This window comes from Mustela erminea, chromosome 6 (assembly GCF_009829155.1).
Source record: "Mustela erminea isolate mMusErm1 chromosome 6, mMusErm1.Pri, whole genome shotgun sequence".
NCBI lineage: Eukaryota > Metazoa > Chordata > Mammalia > Carnivora > Mustelidae > Mustela > Mustela erminea.
The window spans coordinates 17877896-17905188 of NC_045619.1; the positions used below are offsets into that span (position 1 = coordinate 17877896).

Genomic DNA, 27293 nt, shown 5'->3' on the forward strand with positions numbered 1-27293 from the left:
CAAAGAAATATTTACAAATCATGCATCATATAAAGGACTTCTACGTCAAACATTTAAAGAACTCTCAATGCTCCAGAAAACAACAACTTGAAAGATACATGAAGAGCAAATATGCACATGAAAAAATAAAAATTAGGGGCGCCTGGGTGGCTCAGTGGGTTAAGCCTCTGCCTTTGGCTCAGGTCATGATCTCAGGGTCCTGGGATCCAGCCCTGCGTCAGGCTCTCTGCTCAGCAGGGAGCCTGCTCCCCAACCCCCCGGCCTGCCTCACTGCCTACTTGTGATCTCTCTCTCCGTCAAATAAATAAATAAAATCTTAAAAAAAAAAAAGAAATCAATTTTAGGTACACACAAAAACCTGTGCATGAATGTCCGTAATGACTTTATTCTTAGTTGTACCAAACTGGAAACAAATCCATACATCTTCCAGCTGGTGAATGAACTGACTGGCTGCTGCTGCATCATGGCAGGCTATGAAGCATTAGAAAAGAAGGAACTATGGACACATATAGCAACACAGACTTATCTTCAAGCATTATGCTAATTGGAAGAAACCAGTCTCAAAAACCACACACTGTGTCACTCCAATCATGTGACATGAAGGTAAAATTATAGGCACAGAAAACAGATCAGTAATTGCCAGGGCTTCAGAAATGGGAGGGAGGACATGAAAGCAAAGGGAATTTGAGGGGGATGAAATAAATCTTTTCTAAGTTAACGGTGGTGGTGGTTACACAAAGCTTGTCAGAACTCATACAGCTGCGCACTGATAATGTTATTTCACTCTACGAAAATTATAAGTTAAGAATAAATGAGAAGAATTTATTAGCTGAGCATGTGCCCTACTGATAGGTTTGGGAAAGGTGGTCAGTGTCCTTGTCAGTAATTAACGAAACTCAACTTCTGTTTAGACCTCAGAGATGTCCTTTCCTATAATTATGCTGACTGGAAAAGAAAACAAAGCAAGGCACTAGAATCGGGAAGGGCTATTTTTAAACATAGGGTAAGTCTTTCAGTTTCTGACCTTCAGTCTCTGAACCTTTTCATTCAAATACTTTAGAGTAGTTTCAGAACACCAGTGTTTAGGAAGCATTTCTTCAGGGCCACCATCTGGTAAACTGTTACTGAACACCTTCATGAGCCAGATGTTGACCTTAAAAAGACCAACTTGACTTGTTTTTGTTTGTTTGTTTGTTTTGTTTTGTTTTTGATTTTTTTTTTTTTTTTTTTGTTTTTTTGCTCGTCATGTTCTTCTTCTTATTGGTCTAAACCTTGAGTGGAATGCTAAGGACATTACATGTGTTATCTTCACAACTATGAACTATTACTCTTTACTCTATGAAGTTTTACAATCCCCATTTTATCTACGAGCACACTGAGGCAGAGAGAGGATCACTAATAAAGTTACACGGCTGTCAGACGGAGAGACAAGGATTTCCACCCTGCTGTGTCTGACTCTAAAGGCTCAGAATTGTGCTTCTCTGTGTTGATAGCTTCAAATTATTTTACATAGCTTAAATGTTTTTACAAGACATTCATTTAGTTAAGTAATTAATTCAAGATTTATTGAATGCCTACAATTGTTTTCAAAGATGTTGTTTTCTCTTTGTATTTTCACAAGAATATGAAATGAGATTAAGCCTAAACAGAAAATGGGCCTTTGTTCCTCTTGCTGTAGGCGGGAAAGGGCTGGTGAGTTGAGCTTCAGTGCTTTAGACTTATTTCTGAAGAGGTGCCCAACACATACTTCTCATTGAAACGAGCGGTCTGCTTTATTCAGAGGTCATTGGGTGTCTGCCTGTGGCTGTGCTAAGGGTCAAGGCATCTACTGGTTGGGTATTCTTTGCTGTCTTCTGGGAATCTTCCTGAGTCTCAACAGCACACATTCAGCAAGGGAGGGAAGGTTTTCTCTTAACAGGTGTTTCGTCCTGGCTCAGACTTCTCTCCAGTGGCTTATGACCCAGTGGGCTGAAGGCCAAGGTGAATACTTAATATTCATGAACTGAATGTCTGTGCATCCCCAAATTCATATGTGAAAGTCCTAAACCCCAACAGGTTGGCATTTGGTGGTGGGGTTTTGGGGGAGTTCATTAGGGTTAGATGAGATCATAAGGACGGGGACCAATGATGGGATTAATGTCCTTCTAAGAAGAGAAAGAGGGACTAGAGTCTCTGTTTCCCATATGGGGACACGGTGGGAAGGTGGCCATCTGTGTGCCAGGGAGAAGAGCCTCAACAGGAACCAAATCTGTAGCATCTTAATCTTGGACTTCCTAGCCTCCACATCTGTGAGAACCAAATGTCTGTTGTTAGGGTATTTGGCTATAGGAGCCCAAGCAGACTGATGGTTTATCTTCCCCATATCCTGGAAGGGCAGGCTTTTGCTTGGACAGATCCGAGTGACCCATGGGGTCGACAGAAGGGTAGACAGTCGTGGGAAGAAAAATTGTAGACCTAAGGGGCCTTAAGCTACATAAACAATGAAGTGTACAGGAAAGTCCTCTTCTGGCAGCCAGCACTGTGACTTAGTTACCAGTTCTATGACAGATGGATAGAACTTGTCGAGCATTTACTATTACTAAGCACTTTATATGTGTGGTCTTACTCTCCCAACAACTGAAAAAAGCATGACTGTTGTTGACATCATCATCTTCGTCATCATCATCATCATTATCATTGGTCCCAGGTTATAGATAAGAAAACTGAGGGCCAGAGAGGTAAGTAACTTGCCCAAGTTCATGAGGTTGGCAAGTATTAGAAAGGGCATTGCAATCAGGCTTGAGTCAATAAAATCAGACCTAGGCACAGCCCCTAGACCACAAAAGACAGAAAAGGTAACTGGCATATTCTGAAGACCTGCCACCCTTCAGGAACATCCTAAGTACTTTGCAGATACTAGCTCACTTAATCCTCAGCACGATCTTTGGAGGTAGGCCTATTAGCATCATTATTTCCATTTTGTAGATGAGAAAACTGAGGCCGAAAGACAGGTTTACCAGATAGAATGTAGGATGCCAGTTAAATTTCAATTGCAGATAGAACAATGAAGTTTTTTTAGAATAAGCATGCCCTAAATACTGTATGCATATTTGTTGTTTATTTGCAATTAATTTAACGGGATACCCTGTAATTGCTGAATCTGATAGCTGTACAGAGTGGGTCTCAGAACCAGAGTGCAGTAAATGCTGGGACAGGAGGCCAATAGGGATTCAGAGTCTGTGTTCCATCTTACTGCAAAACCCCATGGCCTCTTAGTTAAAGGGTAGAACCAAGGGGAGCTCACGTGTCATGGAATCAACTCTAGGCAGTGACAGGCATCTAGCTGATGGTGGAAGCAAGCTTTCTAGAAGTAGGCTAGAGAGAGGCAGACCGCCTTGCCAGCAGCTGACTTGGCAAAACCAGCTGTTATTTGGGGAAGCAGGGGAGAGTAGCGGGTTAGAGCCGGGACTCTGCAGTAAGATCGGCTTCTTTCCTAGTCTGGCTGCCTTTGGGCAAGCTGCAAAACTCCTCAAAATCCCTCAGGTCCTCCACTGGGCTCTCAGGTATGATTATTTTTCCTCATCTGCTTTTGTATCTCTTTCTTATATTAATCTGTAACCCCTTTGGGGGTAGGCACTGGGCTTATCAGATATGTGATTATGAGCAGCATACAATCGGTGCTCCATAAATGCTTGTTTTTTTTTAGGAGTTGGTCAACACTGGAAGGAACTTTGAGAAAAAGATAGCAGGGATGTGGGGGCACAAAGACTCCTCATTTTATGCCCTAGATTGAATGGTTTAAGTTTAAAATCTATGAAACAAATTGTTTGGTTTTTAAGTAAAACTTCTAAGGCAAAAGTGGGAGTTTTAGTCCTGCTTCTCACATCATTTTCTATCACCTCAGGCCCCCATTAAGTAGAAAGACGGAAAAATTGACGTTCTCAGCAACCGTGCTCGAAAGGATATTACAGAATTTGCTATCAGGGCACATTTCTGACACATTGTGAGGCTCAAGTAGCTGATAAAAAGATTTCAGGTCATTATCCCATTTCCCTTTAGTTACTGCTACCCTGGTGGTCTCCTGCATTGTGACTTTGCTCACGCAGGAGGCTTACCCATTATAAGCTGTCAGCAAATCATCAGCTGTTCTGTTTCTTTAAAGGAAGATAATCAACATCCCAGCAGCAAGGGGCCAAAGACCTCCCTGTTACTTTATCTCCCAATGAACTCTAGAAGTGCCTACTTCATGCTAGGACCGTTGTTGAAAAGCTTGGCTCACAGTGATAGGCAGAGACCATGTCCTGGTATTCCACTTATAGCTCTGGCTGAAATTGTCTCCTGGGAAGCTGATGTGAATTAGGTTCCTCAGGTAAACTCAGCTTTATTTCTCAGTCAAAACCAAAAGGAACATGAGTACAAGACCAATTTCAAGCCCACAGAAATCTGTTATTTGCAACCTGAGCAGCGACCGGCAAAAAATGTACAACAGGAAAGAAAGAGATGTGGAAAGCATAAGTAATATATTATTAAAAAAAAAAATGGGCGGACAAGGGGAGATGGAGAGGAGAAGGGAGTAGAGGGAAACTGGAAGGGGAGGTGAACCATGAGAGACTATGGACTCTGAAAAACAATCTGAGGGTTTTGAAGGGGCAGGGGTGGGAGGTTGGGGTACCAGGTGGTGGGTATTAGGGAGGGCACGGATTGCATGGAGCACTGGGTGTGGTGCAAAAATAATGAATACTGTTACGCTGAAAAATAAAAAATTAAAAAAAAATGGGCAGAATTTGATGACATCGACCTCAAAAAGAAGAATCTAGACCATTTCCCTTTGAAATAATCAGATTGTTTTGGCGGCAATCCCGGTTCTGTATAACCCCTTTGCCCACATTCTTTTTCCATTACTTTGAGTTGTTTGCACAGATCAGTTAAAGTTCATGGTGAAATCAAGAGAACTGGCATGTCCAAATTTAAAAAAAAAATCAATTTCCCCTCACGTAGGCTATTAGTTGTTCAAATGTGATCATTTCAATGTTAAAAAATATGTTTGTTTGCTAATTAGCAAAGACTGCTGTCTGCTGATCTGATAAAGCAGTATGAGTTCTAATGAGGGAGAAACAAGTTAAATCTGGGTAGAAAGACCTTTCATATGTCAGGATGACATATTTTTTTTCACTCAAGTGAGGATCCATGCCTTATTCTTAATTTTAGAAGATGATGAGCAATTTTTTCTCATTGTGCTTTTTGGGTGTTTTCTAATTTTGTTTTTGTGTGTGGGGGGATTGATCAGAGTTATTTTCTAATTGGAATGAGGCATTATTAAAACAATTTTAAAAGTAGCCCAGAGGTATCAAGTATGAATGTATTTGTTGATGCACTGGAAAGGAATTGGATACCACAATGGCCTTGGGAAGAAGGCCATTCCAAAGCTTGTACTTCCTCAAAAAGATGTATGGACACACGTCAGCAGCTCCAAAATGGCCTTATCCTTCCGGAAATGTAAAGTGATAGGCAAGATCTCACTTGTCATCACTACAAAATGTGAGAGGTGAAATATACAGCTAAGTAGAGCCTTTATCTCCTTCCTGAGCTAAAGGAAGGAAGCCTTTGGAGACATTTAGTATGTTTGGAAGATGAAGATAAAGGGACATGTCCTTTTGCTCTAACAAGAGGACAGCAGAAAGACTGTCCAGTCCCTGCTTTCCACATACTTTGTTTCTCTGGCCTCCAGACCTAGCAGAAGGAAATGTTTGGCCCTTCAAGGAATCGTGCACACTGGATCGCAGACAGGAGCCTTGCCCCATTTGTGCATAGCACATTGAGATGTCATGAAGCCCACTGAAGGTTTTGAATCCTATTTGTCTTCTCATGATTTAGGAGTTACCCATATTTAAGAAGGACTCAAAGAGAAAATGTCACTTTATTTGGCTTTCACTGCCAAACGTTTGTTTTGACTGTTATTCCCTTATTCATTTACTGCTAAAACATTTTTTTTTAAAGATTTTATTTATTTATTTGACAGACAGAGATCACAAGTAGGCAGAGAGGCAGGCAGAGAGAGATGGAGAAACAGGCTCCCCACCAAGCAGGAGCCCGATGTGGGACTTGATCCCAGGACCCCGAGATCATGACCTGAGCCGAAGGCAGAGGCCTTAACCCACTGAGCTACCCAGGGCGCCCACTGCTAAAACATTATTAAAGTGCTTTCTTGGTGTCACTCTGTCAAGTATTTTTCATCTACATGAATGTTTTAAAATCTAGGCTATGGTCTTGTAAAGTGGGACTTTGGACCCCCATCTGACCCTCATCTAAGGAAGCTGAGGCATGGCAGGTAGTAACTTGCCCAATGTTGGGACTAGAGTCAAGCCTAAATATGGGAACAGGACTAGCTCCTTCCTCTCTCTGAGCTGTGGTCTGTTACCCCTGACGTTGCATGCACTGACTTTTGTTGCTATATCTTGGACAAAGCCTTTTCTTTTCTACAGGCTTCTGATCATTAACAGCATTGGGTTAGTTCTCATGGGTTAAAAAGAGAAAAGCAAATCTAAAAGTTTTTGAATTATATCAGCATGTCTACAAGAACTGGTTGTAATTGTGACCACATTTGGTGCTAAAAAAGTTTTTGAAATATGGAAGGGTGAGTTAATCTCTTGAATCCATTGTAACAAACTCAGATTCACACAGTGTCCACATGCTGGGGTGAAACTGAGGACAGAGAGGTCAATAGAGAGAAGGTCAGGATTTCGTGAACCCAAACCTTGACCTTTCCAGTGCAAGGAGCATAACCCGGTCATTGACTGGGACGGGTAAAGGGATTTGCCAATCAAATGAGAAGTTAGAAACACATTTGGAGGATTTCCCATTTCTTTCTTTTTCTCTTTCTTCCTTTCTTTTTTCGATTTAACTTATTTATCCATTTGAGAGAGAGAGAAAGAGAGAGAGTGCACACAAGCAGGGGGGTCGCAGAGGGAGAGAAACTCAAGCAGACTCCATGCTGAGTGCATAGCCTGACATGGGGCTCGAGCTTATGACCTTGAGATCCTGTCCTGAGCTGAAATCGAATGTCAGATGCACAACTGAATGAATCACCCAGGGGATGCATCTTTTTTCTTCTATAAGCTCTGCTCTGACAGTGGGACAGAGTAGAAAGACAGCAGACTTTGGTGACAGGCATCCCTGAACTTGAACTTGCTTTATTATTTATCAAGCCAAAAGAAATTGGTAAGAGATAATCTTTAAATATCTGATCTTTCATAGGCAAAATGGAGATAAACATGTCTAGCTCAAAGATTTGTTTTAAGAATTGAATCAGATAGGGGCACCTGGGTGGCTCAGTGGGTTAAGCCACTGCCTTCGGCTCGGGTCATGATCTCGGGGTCCTGGGATCTAGTCCCACTTCGGGCTCTCTGCTCAGCGGCGAGCCTGCTTCCTCCTCTCTCTCTCTCTGCCTGCCTCTCTGCCTACTTGTGATCTCTCTCTGTCAAATAAATGAATAAAATCTTAAAAAAAAAAGAATTGAATCAGATAATGTAAGCCAAGTATCTCTTTGGTACTGCGTGTTAGCAATGTTGAATAAATGGAAGCTATTATTTATTTAATCATTAGTTCAAAAAACACAAAACAGCAGGTTTCAACATTGTATGTACAAGAAAGTTTTGACTGTTTAGAAGCCATTTGAAAAAAAAAAAGATCAGGGAAATAAGCCAAACAATTTAGGATTTCCTATGTGTGACTGAAAGAAGTCACTGTTTTTTCTGTCTTTATGTCTGTCTAAATTTTACGGGCTGTGTGCCCTTTGCCTGTATTATTTTAATTAAAAAAAAAAAGCGAAAGAGAACTAATCTCTCCCCTTAAGTGGATTCTTTGAAAAACAAAACAAAACAACTTTTCTTTATTTATTTGAGAGAGACAGAGAGAGATTCTGGGGTAGGGGTGCAAAGGGAGAGAGAATCTTAAGCAGACTGAGTGAGCAGCCTGACATAGGGCTCGATCTCACCACCCTGAGCTGCAACTAAGTCAGATGCTCAACATACTGATCCACCCATGTGCCCTTCCCTTTAAGTGGATTCTTTTTTTTTTTTTTAAGGATTTTATTTATTTATTTGACAGAGAGAGAGAGATCACAAGTAGGCAGAGAGGCAGGCAGAGGGGGAGGGAGAAGCAGGCTCTCTGCTGAGCAGAGAGCCTGATGCGGGGCTCCATCCCAGGACCCCGGGACCATGACCTGAGCTGAAGGCAGAGGCTTTAACCCACTGAGCCACCCAGGTTCCCCTTTAAGTGGATTCTTAAGGATATGTTTCATTATATCTAGAAAATAGGAAACAAATGGACAATGCATGAATTAAAATGCTTGACTTCTTTACTCTCCAAGGGAAAAAAGTGATCTCACATAATTTGCATATCATAGCAAGGACTCAGCCACTATTCGAATGTTTAATCTTTAATCATGATAGAGGTTCAATTTTAGCTGACAAATGCTGGGCTCGACCATAGAAATCTAACTATATAACATCTTTGTCTTTCTTACAGTGGAACTAGTCATCATAGAATTTGGTATTCCATCCTAAAGACTAGAGTTTTAGTAGATTTAACGATTATCTGTGTTGCCAAACAGTAACTAAGGTCTTTGAGATGCTATAATAAAATTTCTTCTTAAAGAAAATTGTTTTCGGGGTTGTAGTATCCCAGCATTCTTACATCCTTTCTAGGGTCCCTTATCTTTTTTATAAAAATGGACATCCTTTCAATTGTCCCTTTTTCTGACTTGTAAGGACATTTTGTAAAGCGAGACCTCCAATTGGAGGAAAGCAGATTTGTTTATAAAAGCTGACAGAGCAAGAAAGACTTTTCTACATATAGACTGAAATGGAACTTTCTAGAAAAAGGTGCTGACACTCTCCTTTTATCGGACTTCCTTCCTTTCGATTTTCTGTGAAATGGGACATCGAGAAGCAAGTATCAAAGTCCAAGAAAAGCTCTATGCCACTTACCCATGCAGTCTGGGCCCCAGTGGCCTGGACAGCACTGAGGCTGGACATAGTCCTTTCTACAGATATGGCGGCATCCAGGAAGAGACAGCGAGTACTTCCTGATCTCAAAGATGTACCTTGGAGGGGAAGGAGAAGACATAAACCTGTTATCAGCACAATGCAGTTCACTCTGGGCAGTGGGATTAGCCCGGATTTTTACTTAGGTCTTTCTTTAGACTTTGCCTATATTAAAACAAACAAACAAACATATAAACAAAGATTGAATTCATTTTTTTATTTAGGGAGAACAAAACTTAATCATGATTTACCTTTAATTGTACAAAATGGATGAAAAAATCAGAACACAATGCAAATGAAGGTAGAATATCTACTGTGACGTCAGAAGTGAGCTTAGTAGATCGGAAATAGTGTTAGGTTCTAGGCATATGCTAGAGGCGCACCTCACACTTGTTGCCACCAATGCAAGAAGGAAAAGATCATGAGTTCTGTGATGCATGGGATCCCTGGATTTAAAATGAACCAACTGCTTAGGTTTAGCATTTTTTTTTTTTTTTCAGATACTGTAGATGTAGACTTGTGAGAGGCAGTATAATATAATGGACAAGATTTGCCACCGTGTCCTCAAGGGAGATGTAGTGATGAATTTCTTTTTTTTTTTTTTTTAAGATTTTATTTATTTATTTGACAGACAGAGATCACAAGCAGGCAGAGAGGCAGGCAGAGAGAGAGGAGGAAGCAGGCTCCCTGCTGAGCAGAGAGCCCGATGTGGGGCTCGATCCCAGGACTCTGAGATCATGACCTGAGCCGAAGGCAGCGGCTTAACCCACTGAGCCACCCAGGCGCCCCAGTGATGAATTTCTTAAAACAGTTTGTATACCATCTGAGGTTCTGATCTGGAGCAGCAATTCTGTGGAGGCTAAATACCATTGGGAATCTCCATATGGATGACTTATTCCAGGTTTTGGCTTTAGTATATCCAGAGACAATCCTTCAGAATATCATTTCTTTCAACTAGACTGTTAAGAATAGTGTGATGGTGAGTTCAAGGTTGTACTTCTTTTTTATTTTTTAATTTATTATTATTTTTCTTTATTTTAATTAATTTATTATTATTTTTTAAAAATCAAGGTTGTACTTCTAATCCAGTCCCTGAGCTACTGGCTTTATGGACAGTCAAGCTGAAGACAGAGGTGACAATTCCTCTGGAAGCTTGAGAATACTGGCAGGGACATCTCTTCACAAAGACGGGAAAAGGGGGAGCCAAGGGTACAACCAAACTTCCCCTTAAGAACCAACCTTTGTGGGGGGGGCACCTGCGTGGCTCAGTGGGTTAAAGCCTCTGCCTTCGGCTCAGGTCATGATCTCAGGGTCCTGGGATCGAGCCCTGCATCGGGCTCTCTGCTCATCAGGGAGCCTGCTTCCCTTCCTCTCTCTCTGCCTGCCTCTCTGCCTACTTGTGATCTCTGTCTATCAAATAAATAAATAAAATCTTTAAAAAAGAAACAAAGAACCAACGTTGGATTTATTTCAGCATAAATGAATGACAGATCCAAGTCTTCAATTCTAAAGTCTTCAATTCTAAAACAGAGAGCAATAATCTTATCGTGTGTGTGTGTGTGTGTGTGTGTGTGTGTGTGTGTGTGTTGGAAGGTGATGATAAGGTGGGAAGGATATAACCAAGTGTCCACTTTGCTATGAAAAAAGTAGCCAGTATAAGAAAGTCCTCAATGAAGTCACCACATAATTTTAACCTTGAATCCTACATCTTTCTATATACTTTTTAAGAGAATCTGGTCACAGATGTGTGCCCAGTTTGGTACCCGAATGGTCAACTGTCGCATATATTTGCTAATTCTAGGTCAGTTAGTATTTGGAACCTTTTGTTAAAACTGATGACTTTGGTTTTAGAATATATCATGATCACATTAAGCAAACATGAATTTGAAATAGTGTTTAGTTTTTATTTTGTAAAAGTAAAAAGTAATACTAATGAATTAAGAATGAACTGATTGAGAGATATCTAACGTCTAAATTAGTAGACTGAGTAATAAAACATTGTTTACATTTGCGTTGTATGATTGCTTCCATTAGCAAGAAAGTGAAAACGCTCGTCATCCTTTGTGAGGCTTAGCCTTGAATTATCAAAGTTTTGAATCATAAGAGGATTTCAGGAATGCACTGTTCCCATAAAATGCACAAAGCTGCAATTCCTTTGTCTTCCCTCTTCAGGTTCTAATCGGTTTCGGGATCCATAGCTAGTTGGTAAAAGGACTGTCAGACCCATGGCATTTTAGTTCATGCTCTGACTAGCACCCTCTCCAAATGAAACAAAACCCATATTTTCAAAATAAAGATGATCAAGATGAAGGGAGAATGTTTATATGCAAGGCAATATGGTCCATTTTTTGTTAAAATGTGAATCAATAATATATTTTTTAGGTTCAAGATTGTAAATTGTGAGTAGACTGAATGTAGTCTTAGAATAAGAGAAAATTATGGAAATGCTTTGTAGTTTTTGAGATGGGAAGTTTCAATCTGGATTAGCAATCCCTTAAATTTCAAGACCCGAGCACATTTATTTTCTTGTGAATACCTGCAATCTCGAACGCCCACGGAGCCATTGGTAACCTTGGTGTAACCATCTGGGCATTGAATTCCCAAGTTCAGTGAGCAAGACTGGCACTCAGTTCTAATTGTAAGCAGAGATTTCTTATCACATCTTTTTGCCTGTGAAAACATAAAAAAATCAAAAAATCAAGTCCCATTGGCAGAGCCTTGGTTGGTCATTCTTCCCCATTGGCTTCAAGTCGGTGGAATGACAGGGATGGCAACAAGGTTGATCGGTAATGGCCAACTAGTTACTTTCAGCCTCATTTAGAGAGAGTGTTGGGATCAACAAGCAATGTCTGCCATGGCTGTGGGTAGGAAGGAGGCTGCTTGTACCTGTTGTCTACCCTTGATCTAAAGCAAGGTAACATCATTACATTCAGCAAAGCAAGGTAACATGATTACACACACATGCCCAAATGAGAAACCTGAAATATATTATAGAGTATAATTTTAAAGTGGTTATGTAGGGTCCATTCGTTGTAGATCAACAAACAGGTCTCAAGAATATTCTTTCAGCACTGGTTCTCTGGAAATAGTCTAGCCTGGGCACTAAATGCCATGAAGCATATAATTTCTGCTCCAAAGATGTTTGCAATCTTTTGATTATAGTTCAGCTAGAATATGGGTTCCAGGAGGCAGTGATCCTTTTCTCTTTTGTCCTTGAGTATACCCTAAGCACCTAGATCAGTGTCTGACACATAGTAGTGTTTAGTAAATATTTGTTGATTGAATGAATGAGTTGTAGGAAATTCAAAAGACTCCCTAGAAACTGTTGCTTAGCAACATTAGGCAGTAGAGAATCAGAGGCTAAAATGAAGGATGCAGACCCACTTTGGCCCTGTTTTCAGGATCCCTCATTGTCCATGAGGTCGATGCTGGTCCTCCCGAACAGATTTGGTCCCCTCTTTCCAGTCTCCCTCATTTTTCCGTCAAGTTTAAGAAGCAGCTTCATACAATGAAGAGAGACTCAGTCTGGGAGTTAAAAGACCTAAGCTTGGAATCAAGCACTGTATCTTGCTAACTGTACAGTCTTAAATGAATTCCCTAACCTTTGCCATCCTCTGCAATGGGGAGGTGTTGGTCACCACTCTCCAGGTTCCTGAGACCTTTAAATGAAATAACACATGCAAATTGCCTGGCCCAGGATCTGGAAGGTCATAGGCAGTAAATGCTAGTTCTTGTGATGCTTCTCCATCCCCACCTGTGTGTTTTGTTTATTGCCTTTCCTGATAGGAACGTGCGTCCCTCCCCTCCTGGCTTCATCCTTCAAGGCCCTGTGGAACAATGCCACTTCCACAAAACCATACACCCCTCTCTTCCTTTTCTCAACTTCTACTCTTCATGTGTTTGGCCAGTGGAAAACCTATTGTTGTCATTTCTTTCCGTTTAAAAACCCCTTGTGGGAGGGGACCATGTCTCTTCCTTCTTACTTACTCTTATCCCCAAACTCCTTCTTACTTAATTCTTGTCCCCAAACAGCACAAGCTCAGCACTAGGTAGGGATGGTGGGAACATTATAATTACTTCCGAGTTTACTGAAATGGATAAAGGCTGCACAAGAAGAAATCTTATTTTTATAGAGAAATTTACGGTTATACATACTTCCAAGGGCATCATCTTATTTGATCTTGACCATGCTGAAGACAAGGAGGGCAGGTTTCATCATGCCTATTCTAGGGGGGGAGAAAACCAAAGGAAGAGGAGGTTCAGTGATCCTGCCAAGGTCACACTGTAGGTTACTGGTTTTTGGATTCCCTGATTAGCTATTCCTCCTCCTTGAACGCTCTACAGAGGCAAATAGAAAAAAAAAATCTGTTTGTATGGGCAGCTTTCATTTGGTGATCTTTATGAACCAAAATATCTCTGGAATTTTCTTTCTGGAATAATAATGAAAGCCACCCTTAGCTAGAGTTTGAATCAACTCCCTTTAATGGTTCATGGAACCTTCAGATTTTTAAAAGCAGGATTTTCTTTATATTAGGTTTTCCCATTTAGATAAGTGTATGGAAGGACATTACTTTTTCTTTTCTTGCTTAAAAGCCCAGATTTAAGAGTCTCTTTTCAAGAAATCTCTTGCTTCCAAGTTGTCTTGCTCAAATGAAATGGGTCATTTTATCTCTCTTACGGTTTCCTCTGAAAAGTAAACTCAGCCTTAAACACCAGTCGAAGGATGCCTGGGTGGCTCAGTGGGTTAAGCCGCTGCCTTCAGCTCAGGTCATGATCCCGGAGTCCTGGGATCAAGTCCCGCATCGGGCTCCTTGCTCAGTGGGGAGCCTGCTTCTCTCTCTGCCTCTGCCTGCCACTCTGCCTCCTTGTGTTCTCTCTCTCTGACAAATAAATAAATAAAATCTTAAAAAAAAAAAAACCACACACACCAGTTGAGGTCTGATTTCCGCACTAAAGCAGGCACTTGTTGAAGCTGCTGGTGGTGGCGATGAGGAGCATGATTATTCTGGCTGTGGAGCACCGAAGGGGAAAAAGGGAAGTTTTGAGAGAGACTGTCTATTTTGCTCAAGCTGGAACATCTAGTCGGCTGTGGAGCATGGGGACTGGTCCTCAGAAATATTTGTTAAACGAACGAGGGCCAGTGGTCCAGCTCGCCACACTCAAACCTCTGAGCTGAAACACTGGACGGTGACGCTATCTTCCAGTGTTTCCGTGAAAAGCATCATCCGAGCACTGCCAACTGGCATCAAGTCGGCACCGATAAAAATTTGCCTGGTACACATGTAACGTCATGTTTAAGTTTTATGATGGGTAGAGCAGAAATCATGCCTTGTGCACTGCATCTTAGAATCAACAGACTGCCTTGCTCATACCCCTGGTTTAGGCTGACCTTGCTGTACCTCTGATACCCGACATGCTCTATTAGCACATGTGAGCCTGCTCGAGACACTGGCATGTCAGTGTCCTTCACGGGAGCTGCCGGCAAGACTGCCCTGGGTACTTCTAGGACAACTTGTGGAAAATAGAAGGGATGAGTTCCTGGGCCATTCTGGAATACTGCGTTTCTCAAGCAGACATCACTCCACCTGGAATTCCCCAGAACACCTCTCTATTCATCTCTCTTCAACCACTGTTATCTCCTATATTCAAAATGACACAACGATAAGACTATTAAAACAAAGGAAAACAAACAAACAACTCCTCCCCCAACCCCAGGATACCAACATCAGCAGTTGCAAGAGGAACGTTAGCATTAAATCAGAGCTCCTAGCAAGTGTGGTTTGAGAATAGAACCAATTGAATGAGCACGCCTTTAGAGGGATTGCGCAGCACCATTAGGATCAGATTCCCCACTGGCTTTCACCTTATTATATAAAGTCCAGAATGTACTCTTTACCCATGGCAACAGAGGGAAGCAAAAAACTTGGAACACACTAGGAACCTGAAAAATAACAAACTTAGAAGTGTCATCTTACCTGGTCTGTAGTTTCAGGCGGGGAGCAGGAATTGTGTACAACAAATCCAAGAAGAAAAAGTATGAGATTTTGTAGCATGGTGAGAGCCTGTTTGCTCCTTCTGATGCCAGGCACTTGTCAGAAGTACTCGGCTATTCTCTTGTAGTCTGATGAACTCCTAGTGAATTCTCTTTCATTTCAGTGTTTGCTTTTAAACTATTTCCCCCCTTTTTCCTGAAATGAAGCCGATGATATGTGAGAACTGCCTCAAGACAGGAAAAGTGGCAAATCCAGAGGTCGTGATGAAATCGGTCACTCTCAACTCTATATATGTCTTGGTTGAATGACAGGATATCCTGAAGAGGCTGAGGCGGAGACACATTCTGGAATTTTTGTGCCTTATGAAACTCCCAAGAACAAGCTCCTGCCTCCTTCTGCTCTGCCTATCCCAGTTCTGGTCCTGCCTCCTCCTGGACCCACAGCCCCGCCAACATGTATATGACCACACCATGGAAAACTGAAGGCCTCTGTCCCAGAATCCTAAGTCCCAAGCTTGCTACCAGGCAGTATTTGTGGGAGTCACCTAAGTGGGAATGATCCCACAGAGGGAATGTTGCAGAAACTCAGGGCCTTGACTTGTGAGAGAGTGGTGGCCTCACTTGGCATGGCTGGCAAGCTTTACTGCAAAAACATGTCTCTTTGTAGTTGCCAACAGTTGGGGTTTCAACTCATCCTTTACCCTCTTCCATGTCATGTCCTGACAAATGACCGAGCCTGTAGGTCTCATCTTCCCTTTCAAGGCCCAGCTCAAATGTCACCTCTTACAGGAAGTCTTCCTGTCCTGCCCCTCAATACTGCCTTGGAAACTCTCCTGGCATTTTGCACATAATACTACAAAAGCCCAGTCCAATCTGTAATAGCCCATGTGTCTGTATGGCTATATCTCATGCCCAGTTGTGAATTCCTTGAGGATGAGGGCAAGCCTTCATCTTCTCTATATATCTGAGAGCCTAGGGCAGAGACCTGCATTTGGAAAATAATAAAAACAAATAGTAACAGTCAACATTTGTTGAAAACTTACTATATGCTAGTCACTATGCTAGACTTCTCCATGGATTACCTTTTTTAATCCTCACAGTTCTTGGTGAAACAGGATTATTCCCCCTACTTTATAGATAAGTAAATTAAGTCAGAGAGGTTTGGCAACTTTTCTAAGGTCACACAGCTAGTAGGTGGGCATCCAGTTTTCAAACTGTGACCGTAGAGGCAGTACTGTTAACCACTACCCTCTATTGCCTAAAACAATAACTATTTAATGCAAAAACAGGTGGGAGGTGGTGCTCCAGTTTCATTGACCTGATGGGAAAGTGTCAGGCTCAGAACCAGAAAGGATATAGTCTGGGCTTATCAACAAGATAGGAGATGAGTCTCCTGACTTAACAGAGAGACTCATGTGTTACAGACACTAGTTTTGGTTGAATGCCTCTTCTCCCCCTGAAGTCTTTCTCTCTTTGAATTTTGGAAACAGTGTTACATTATGTGGGTCAGGAATCCAACAAACTTCCAAACTTCCTGTATAGACAGGCTCTTCAGATTCTAACCCAGAGGTCTTGATGGAAGATGCCAGATGAAGAAGTCCTTATAATCCCTTGGTTCAGGGCGTTTCAGTCCTGGTTTAGGAACTTGGAGGAGTTTAGAAGAAATTCCCCAATGTCAGACCCTTGTCCAGAACAATCAAATCAGAACTTCCGGGTGTGAGGCTCAGAACAAATAGTTTTCAAATCTTCCTGGGTGAAGATGCTTGCTTGGGACTATTGCTTGAGGAAAATCGAACAATTATTGATGAAGCCAATGAGATCTTGAGATTTATCGTTATAGAAGGTGTGTTGCCTTCATTTTCCTTTATACCAGGGAAAGAGGTCAGAAACTTCTTTCTGATTCTTTTCTCTCTGAAGGACATAAATAAATATCTGGGGCTTGGAATGGGCTAGGTCCCTGGGGAGATAATAAAATGAACCCATACTTGCATTTCCTAAAATCCCTATGCTACATTAATTAGTTGCATTAAAAAATACATATAACTTACCCAGCTTTGTTTAGAAATTATCTGAATAGTTTTATTAATTAATTTTATTTCTGTTATGCTCATTTGATTGCTACAAACAGAGGTTCTTCAAGTTATTTCAAACCCCTACCACCACCTGTTCCTGCAACTAACAAGCAAAGTGCTCAGAATGGTGCCAACACATAGGGTGTTCCATTACGCTTAACCATTATTATTTTATTGTTAAAATATGCCAGTGTCATAAACAGTAGCTACACAGATCTCCACCCTTCTCCCAGGGCAGTTCCGAACTGGGTCTGGATTTCCTCTGTCCTGAGTCACCCCAGTTCTGTTGAGCAGTGTGTTGTGTTCCCCCTTAGTGAGGAGTGTCTATTTTCTCAACTGCCATCCATATTCTCTTTTTGGCAGATTGTTGTAATCTCAGTCTCTCTAACCATTCAGAATTGGTTTGAGACAAGGGTTTTTAATCAGCAAACTTTGCTCTCTTCCAGTATCCCCTGACGTGCTGCTGTCACTTGCTCTAGATGCAGGAGTTGCTTTCCTTCAAGCACCGTCCTTCTGCATTCTCACAGCTTCCTGCTTGGTCCTCCTGGATTAGCACACGTGTCCTTTGTTCCTGTCATCTGTTCTCAGTGTGGTACCTCGAGAGGGGCTGGTTGCCTCTTGAGTGAGAAGATTCATGGCTGGATTGGAATCTGCAGTTTTCCCATATTGGGAAATGCAGAAGATGAGCTGAGACCCTTCCTGGGTGACAGTGTCCTCTGTGGCCCCAGGATTCTGGGTTGTTAGGGTTTAACAGCTCTTTTCTCTACATCATGCTTGCTACTGAGATTTCAGTCCTTGGTCACTTTGAGTAATAAAGCATTTCATGTTTGCATGCCAAGAAGGGGGTCATCACCTTCATCATCATCGTCTCTGTCATCACCATCCTCCTCCTCTGCATCATAAACCCAAGCACAGCTTTTATATGTGCCAGGTATTTTGAAAAATATTTAGCTCAATTTACTTAATCTTCCCATGAGTCTATGACATCCATATTATCATTATCTTATCACCACCCCCACTTTACAGATGAGACTGAGGCAGAGAGAGGTTGAGTAACTTGTCTAAGGTCACAAGGTTAGTAAGTGGCGGAACAGGGATTTGAACCTAGGTAGTATGGAGTCAGAGGCTGATGCTGAGGCATTCACGTGACATGATTTTGTTCTTGAATCTTGAGCAAGGTTCTTACGGACCTTGTGAGGTGGCCAATGGAGCAAAAGTTAATGCTTCTGAAGTAGGACAAACCTAGCAGTTTATATGGGGATCTATTGTATTTTTTGCTTTTCTGGAAAAAAGGGCAGAAATAGGGGATTTAAGGTTGATTTTCTGGTTAGAATTCAGGTTTCATTCTCTCAGCAGTTTTTGCTAGATGGAAGAAGAAAATGATCGCAGGGTAGCAGCTGGGTTTTGATCTTTCTTGAGTACCAGTCTAGAAAATTGAAACTGTTGCTTCACATACTTTCACAAATCAAACAGCTCCTAGAATTTTTCCCCTTTCTGAATTTTTACTTTGGGAAGTAAAGATTTAGAAAAAGGAAGAATAATCATATTTCCCTGAAAACTTCCAGTAGGAGAAATCAGTGAGAACTCTTTGGAAATGCTTCCTATCCCAACTGAGTCCTCTCTATCTAGTGTGGTCCTTGATAAATTTAGATATTGACCAATGTGGAGCAAATAAGACTAACAAAACAGGCTTTCAAAATCTTGGTTCACAGTATTAAATCTCAGTTTTACCATTAAAGATAATGTCTTGGTAGGAGAGATGGATTTCTCTGCCTGAGCATGTGGTTTTCATGTAGAGTAAGAATTTTCAACAGAATCTAGTTTTATTAAACAAATAGTTTGGGGTTCCATTCACCTGGATGTTTTTTGTGTGGGTGTGTCTATGTATTCATTGGGCAGAATTTTTGGCACCCACAGCATCTTGGCCAGCATACAAAATACTTCCTTCTCTCCTTTACATCTTATTGTAACATTGAAACAATTCAATAGCTATTTATATTCCAAATATATAAATGATTAAAAAGGAACTCATGTTTGTCTTCATTTAAAAAAAAATCTCTTTCTTGTACTGATCTGCTGAGCAATAACGAATTCTTTTTCCTTTGTCCTTCTCCCTTCCCTGCCTTAGGGAAGAATATCTTGTGTTTTTATGGATCAAAAGACTTCAGTTAAACTGGGAGTAGTCTATAATTTTTAAATCATGTTTTGAAATAACTTCTGTTTAAAAAATCTTCAAGTGAAAGTCTAAATATTTTATTTGGCTTGATTTATATAGAGATAGCTATCCCAAATACCCACCTTTACTTTGATTGTGTAGGCATGAGTCTTATCTAACAGGATGATTTTTTTCCCTTGATTGTTATCACTCTATAAATTTCACTTACCTATTCATTTATTCAACAAAGATTTATGGAATGTCAGACACTATGCTGGGCTGGGGACATAGAAGTGGATAAGCCACACTGCATCGTGTATTATTGCCTCCATCATACTTTTGCACATATTACCTCACCTAAACCTTATTTCAAAATAGGTTTGGCAAAGAATACAAATTTTGATTTTGTAAATGTGAAAGTGGAGGCATAAAGGGGTTGAGTGATTTAGTCAGGGTCAATGAAATAGTATGAACTAGTAACAGATGCCAGGTAATCTCACTCTATCTGCCTGTTAGGGTAGACTGCCATCCTGATATCTGATGCCTAAGGTCATGGGTGGATTATCTGTGGTTCGCCTAAGTCAGTCATTAAAATGCTGAACTGAATTGGGTGCTATTTATTGTCACACTGAAAGAAAGCTCTGGTTGCAGAAGTCTTGAAGAGCAAGTATAAAGAATATGGTTGAGATTAACCACAGGCATAACTTGGACCAGAACTGAGGGTTGGGTCAACAGTTCCCAACAGAGCATATGCATGGTCTACTGGCCTTGTTGGACACGGCATAGTACATTTTGGCTAAACTGGGTGGATCAAGGCTCCCTATTCCATATGAAAGATCTTAACCACGTGCTAGGATCAGGCACCACACCAGCACTATGGAGCATGTGGTGAAGCACTCACTTGCCAGTCCTGCCTCTATCTTAGTGGCTTGTCTAGGTCTGGAATGATCTTCCCTAAAGAGACCATTCGCTAACTTCTTCATTTCCTTCAAGTCCTTGTTCAAACCCCCTCTCTCTATAAGACCTGAGTAGATCACTCTATTGAAAACTGCAACACGCATCCCTTCCACCCTGCTACTCCCACTTCTTCTTATCCTGATCTTTTTCTTTTTCCTTGCATGTATCAGTTTCTAAGCCACCCTACAATTTGCTTATTTGCTGTACATATGGTTAGTTCTCTGTCTCTCTAATTAGAATATATGCTCCTTAAGGACAAGGATTCCCAAATATTTGGAAGAGTGCTTGGCGGATACTAATGATTGACAGAGTAACTTATGGAAGTGAAATTTTCTCAACTGTATAGAAAAGCAGTTTAGATAATTCAACTAAAATACTGCCATCTTCAGAATATTTAAAAAAAATTTTTTAAATTTCTTTTCAGTGTTCCAGAGTTCATTGTTTATGCAACACACCCAGTGCTCCATGCAGTATGTGCCCTCCCTAATACCCACCACCAAGCTCACCCAACCCCCCGCCCCCATCCCCTCCCAAATCCTCAGTTTGTTTCTCAGAGTCCACAGTCTCTCATGGTTTGTCTCCCCCTCCGATTTCCCCCAACTCACTTCTCCTCTCCATCTCCCCATGTCCTCTGTGTTATTCCTTATGCTCCACAAATAAGCAAAACCATATGATAATTGACTCTCTCTGCTTGACTTATTCCACTTAGCATAATCTCTTCCAGTCCTGTTCATGTTGATACAGAAGTTGGGTATTCATCCTTTCTGATGGAGACATAATACTCCACTGTATATATGGACCATACCTTCTTTATCCATTCATCTGTTGAAGGGGATCTTGGCTCTTTCCACAGTTTGGTGACTGTGGCTGTTGCTGCTATGAACATTGGGGTACAGGTGGCCCTTCTTTTCACTATAAAACATTCTCCTTTTTTTCTTTAAATTCTCTAAGCCTCTTATGGAATCAGTTTTCCCTGCTCTTTGTGTCACTTTGCTCTGCCATAGCACCTTCCTCGAAATGAATCATCTGAAATCCCCTTGGTTTGTGTTCCACATTTTATTCTGTTGGATTATTATTATTATTAGATTACTATTTTGATATCTACAAAATCAAATTCTTGCAAGTATGTTAAATATTTTTCTATTTTTTTATGAGTGAAGTGATTTTCATCCATAAATTCTCACTCTTTCTATGTATCACATATATGGTTCAGAAAAGAGAGCTGGTTTGACAAACAAGGATCTGGCTCCAGCCCCGCCCCAAACCACTGACCCTGTCCTTGAGCAAACATACCACCTCCGTGATAAAGTAATAGAATGGGAAGATGTGATACTCCCTCTCCAGCTCTACATTTACAGGACTGGGAATATTTCTTTTCACACTTCTCAGCCCAAGGGAATTTTTTCCACTTCCAAACTACTACTACTACTACTACTACTACTACTACTACTACTTCTTCTTCTTCTTCTTCTTCTTCTTCTCTCTCTCTTTTTAAAAAGATTTTATTTATTTATTTACTAGAGAGAGAGATCACGAGTAGGCAGAGAGGCAGGCAGAGAGAGAGGAAGGGACACAGGCTCCCTGCTGAGCAGAGAGCCCAATGCGGGGCTTGATCCCAGGACCCTGAGATTATGACCTGAGCCGAAGGCAGAGGCTTTAATCCACTGAGCCACCCAGGCACCTCCCCAAACTTCTTTAAGACTTGAACATTTTGGTGGTTGACTTGAAAGCAGGGTGCATCCCGGAGGAATATGGCTAAATCGTTTTCTCCTGCAAGTAATCCAAATTGCTCCAGTCCCTCAAAATTACTTTCTCAAAGGAAACAGAAGCATTCTAGGATTTTAAAGAAAGGATAGTGGGATATATTTAAGATAAGATTTATTGCCATGGCTGAATTTTGCCCACGTGATTTCATTAGCCTACCAAGGCAGATATCAGGTTGAACCATATGCAATAGTCACTATTTTAGGTTAAAAAAAAAAGACTAATACCAGCAACTTCACATAGCATGCCCTAATTTATATACGTGTTTAGTGTTCTACATTAAAATTTTAATCTTCTTAGAGAAGCACCCTTAATACATTGCCATTCCTTAAGGACTGAATGTTCCAGGAAGGACATCATTGTATTGGGGTTCAAGGGGCTATCAGTTTTGGTAGAAATGTTATGTCTTCAGGTAGCAGGTACATTGGGCCCCAGGCATTCCCTCCCCGTAATGCTTCCCATCCTACAGAAAGGGCTGAACAAACAGATGGATGAATGCCCATGCCTTTACCTGGCCCCAAACACCCATCCTGGTTCCTCTGCCCTGGGCTTTGAGAGGGTAAATAGAACGCACCAGTTGTTATTAGGAACTGACAGGGCAAAAGGGCTTCCTGCACACTCATCAGATACTGGCCTTTTCAGGAGTCAGCTTTCCCAAGAGGGGGATGTGTCCAAACACATGTATCCCTGTCCTCCTGGCCCTTTCCTCTTCCTTTGTTAGTTTAAATCTTTCCATGAGGCAGACTTTTTTTTTTTTTTTTCCAATTTTGTTTTTCCTTTTTGTAGAGACCAGTCAGCAGGTCCTGCTTTCGGCAAAACTGTAAAGTAGGCAAAGTTCCCCTTGAGCTTCCTCCTCTACTTCCCATTCAGGGTTCTTCCTCTCCCACAGTCAGGCAGTCTGTCCACTGACATTCCCTGACACTACCGGCACCAGAGCTCAACCAGGTGCCTTTCTGGTTGGGATGTTAGCCCATGAGAATATCCTGATTCTTCTTGAGGATTCATGGTTACTTAATTAATTGATATGAATCATTTGGTATTTATATCATCATATTTGGTATTTACGTGATCATCATGAACACTAATCTGCTCAACTGGCCTGAATCATTTTTGTTTCTTCTCTTTTCCTCACTGCTGAGATCAGCAATTCCTACCGAATCCACCTGCAATGGGTCAGATCTGATGGATCTGACCACCTTTCATCTCCACCACGATGGTCCTGCTTCAAGCCGTCCTCATCTCTTGCTTCCATAATGATGGTGGTAGAGCTGCAACCTACCTGACACACTTCCTTCCTCCTTTGGCTTCCCCGGCCCATTCTCCCAATAGCGGTCAGAGTCATCTTTCAAACGTGCATGTAAGATCAGGCCTTTCCAGCTTACAACTCCTGAATGACCAGCACTAACCAGAATCAACCTGCTGCTGTGGCTTTGGGTTCTACTGGGTCTGCGCTCCAGTCTTCCCTCTGGCCTCATCCTGGAGCACTCTGTGATGCTCTCTGCGGCAACACCCACTCTGCCTTTACTCTGTGCCTCTGACGCCCCAAGTGAGTTCCCATTCTTGGCATTTTGGGGTGCTACTCCCTTTGCCTGGAATACTCTTCCCCCTGCTTTTAGCATGGTTTGTTTTTTTCCCCTTGTCTTCAGTTTTCATTTAAATGTTGCCTCCACAGGGAAGCCACCCCTGACTATCCAAGCTAATGTGGTCATCCAACCACTCTGTCACATTACTCTGTTTTTTCCCCACATAGTACTTGTTCCATGTGATAGCAACTGTGGTTCCCTCACTGGAATGTAAGGTCCATGACAGAGACTGTTCATAGGCATTTCTGCAGTGGCTAGAACATTGCCCAATGCATCATAGACAATCAAATTGTTGTGAATGAATATGTAAGTATTACATGCCCAGCACTTAACACTTACTATATTATTTAATCCTCTCAAAATTCCCAAGAGGAAGGTACTGTTATTGTCTGTATTTTACAAATCTGAAGACGGAAGCAAGTAGAGACCTTTAATTAAGGGTGGCTACATAACCTGTGGGATGCTGTGTGAAATGCAAATGCAAGGTCACTTATTAAAAGAACACTTAAGAATTAAGGCATTAAGGAGGGCTTGTGATGTGATGAGTATTGGGTGTTATACACAACTGATGAATTGTTGAACACTACATCTGAAACTAATGATGTATTATGGGTTGGTTAATTGAATTTAAATTTAAAAAAAATTAAAAATTTCAAGACAGAGGCAGTTGTATAGATGAAAGGAGTTCTGGAGAGCTAGGAAAATTAAACAGAGCAGTGAAACATTGCAGAAAGTAAGCCACAGTGTAAAGGTGAAATGTGAGAAGGACTTCCAAGAGATGGGGGTTTGCTAAGTGGTTATCCAAGAGGAGCACTCCACACAGAGGGAACAGAGATATAAAGGCCCTCATGTGGGGGTGGAAATGGGAGCCAGGAGGTAAAGGTCCTAAGTGAGGATGATATTGGAGAAGTTGAGTAGAGGAAAGACATAATCTGGCTTCTGTAGAAAGCCATCATCCCAGCTGCTGTGTGGAGAATAGATCTGGGAGGGGCAAGGGTCACCTCCCAGCAGGCCGTAGGACAGGCCAGGTGAGACAAAATGGTGGCCTGAGCAACAGTTGGAGCTGAGGAGATAATGGAAGGAGTTAGCTTCTTGGTATATTTCTCACTGAGGGTCAAAAAAGTAATAGTTTGGATGTGGGTGAGTCGGAAAGAGAGGAGTCAAGGAGGACTCCCGCGTTTTTGGCCTGAGAAATTCTAAGAATGAAGTTGCCGACCATTGAGATGGGAAGGTGGGAGCAAAGCAGGTTTTTGTATGTTTTGGGGGGGTATTTAGGAATTCAATCTTGGATATGATAAGTTTGAATAGTTTATTAGATATCCAAGTGGAGTTGTCAAGGGATAGTTGAATAAATGAGTCTAGTGTTCCAGACCAGGGCAGAATATCCATACTTGAGCATCATTAGCAGTGTGGGTCATATTTAAAGCCTTGGGACAGGGAGTATCCCCAAAGGAGAGAGTACAGAGAGCAGACTGAGCCTGTGCTCTGACAGTCAGAGGTGAAGGAGCACTGGGTCAAGGAGGAGGAATGCTCACTGGTGTTGAGTGGTGGTAGAAGGTGATATATGGTGAGGATGAATGCTTTGCTTTTGGACTCAGCAACATGGTGGCTTTTGGTGAACTTGACGAGCAATTTCAGTGGAGAGGTAGGGAAGAATGCCTGAATGGAGTAAGAATGGGAGGAGAGAAAATGGAGACAGAGTAGATCTCTCACTGTGTTCTGTCGTAAATGAAAAGCAAAGAAATAAGGCAGTAACTGGCAAGGGTGGTGGGTGCCAATGAGTCAAGAAAAGATGTTTGGAAGATGACAGAAATAACAGCATTTTTATATGCTGGAGGAAACATTCCAAAAGATAAGGAAAAATTGATGATAATCACAATGTCAATACTGAAAAACTTTCCTTTCTATGTCATACTATAATTCACCACCTGGTGTTGATGGGATGTTTCGTTACTGAAATGGTGGTTATTTCTGGTCTATCGGCTTTTGTTTGGAAGCTATCTTTTCCCCCTCCCCTCCCCTCTCCTATCTCTTCTCTTCTTTTCTTCTTTGGAAGATTTCAAATGTCAACCAGCCTTTCCTCATGTTTGTACTCCAGATGGAAGGGAGATAAATTTTAACCAGTTTCCATGATGAAGGTCAAAAACTAATACGTGGTCATGCATACACGTGCCGTGTTGTCTATCCTAAGTAATTTAAAGTGTACTGCAGGCAGTCTGGTAGCTGGAACTCGGTGACTTATGCCCCAACACCACCTATGTTCTCCCTCTAACATTCCCATCTGCCATGTTCCCTCCTGGAGTCCCGGCCGCCATTGGTTCCTGAGAGATAGAGCCTTCACTGGCTTGAGTGGCCTATAAGGTCCCTCCTGGACTTCTTGCCCTGTGGGGCTCTGAGGGAGTGAATGCCTTCCTTAGAGATGCAGGGAGATGTGGTGCTGTCACAAACTTTCAGATAACACTCAAAGAAGCCTTTGGAATTGATCATTCTTATAAGGACTGTAGAAACTGTCCCTGCTCCCCTTTCCCCAGGGGATTTACTTGGAGACAAGTCTGGGAAACCAGCTTCAGGTAACAAAGCCCAGATACAAAGGTGGGTCAGGCCAGATGGAGACATCCAAACAGTGGGGGGATGCATACTGTCTCCCTGGTTACCAAGGAGTATGGGCCTCACTCTTTGGGAGCCTTTTGGGTGCCAATCCCAATCAAGGTGTAATAGGCTAGTTCAAATGTCTACTAGGGTAAATTGTAACTCAGTTGGTCACCTAGCATCACTGTGGAGTTTCCTGTGTGTGTGTTACAATCTCATTGGCCACCTGTGTGTGGCCAGGCCCGACTGCATGGTTTTTGCCCTTAAAAGCTAGACTGTGAAACAGAGAAAGGTCGCCCCCTCTTGTAAGAGGTGTGGCCCCGAACATTGGTTAGATTCTTTTTTTTTTGGTTAGATTCTTGATGCTTGGCGCGAAATAAAGCTTTGCTTGACCTTCACTTTGTATCAGTCTCGCTCCTTTAATCACGGATCCATTATTGGGGCATAACAATTCTCAATGTCTTATCCCAAGATGTAAAAAAATCATGAAACTATCACACCTTCTCCAGTTCATGGATCTTATAACCTTTGACAAGCCACATAACTGTCAAGGTTCTTGGGCTTTTCAACTAGATACCTTTGTGTTTTGACTTTTTTTTTTTTTTTAAATCAATCTAGCTTCACTAAGTCTTCCTGGAGATCTGAAGCAGAAAATTTCTGTTTTCATTTTACTTTTCTTTTTCTTTCTTTTTGGTTGAGGACTACTAACCTAAGAAAAATACAGTTCAAGGGTACATAAGTTAAAAGGCAATCATTTTCTCTCCTTTTTTTTTTTTTTTTTAAAGATTTTTATTTATTTATTTGACAGAGAGAAATCACAAGTAGATGGAGAGGCAGGCAGAGAGAGAGAGAGGGAAGCAGGCTCTCTGCCGAGCAGAGAGCCCGATGCGGGACTCGATCCCAGGACCCTGAGATCATGACCTGAGCCGAAGGCAGCGGCTTAACCCACTGAGCCACCCAGGTGCCCCTCTCCTTTTGTTTTTTATGGCAGTAAAATGTATGTAACAGAAAATTTACCATGTTAGCCATTTTTAAGTGTATAGTTCATAGCATTATGTATGTTCATATTGGTGCAGTATGACACAGATATGTGATGCAGAATATGCATTATTACTCATCCTCTCGAACCGAATACCCGTCTTTCCCAAACTGAAACTC

General features: G+C 41.6%; 1 protein-coding gene across 2 annotated transcripts in view; it reads right to left on the reverse strand.

Moving 5' to 3' along the window:
• The window catches only part of STAB2 (stabilin 2), a 166974-nt gene extending 151711 nt beyond the window's left edge, over window positions 1-15263 (reverse strand). For both annotated transcript variants that reach the window (XR_004286657.1, XM_032346573.1), the window contains exons 1-3: window positions 14999-15263; window positions 11560-11693; window positions 8967-9082 (exon numbers count right to left, since the gene is read on the reverse strand). Coding sequence is in view for 1 of the 2 variants with exons in the window: in XM_032346573.1 (XP_032202464.1) it covers window positions 8967-9082; window positions 11560-11693; window positions 14999-15076 (328 nt within the window). In the remaining variant the exon portion in view is untranslated. The remainder of the gene's footprint in view (window positions 1-8966; window positions 9083-11559; window positions 11694-14998) is intronic.
• Between the last annotated feature and the right edge of the window lie 12030 nt (window positions 15264-27293).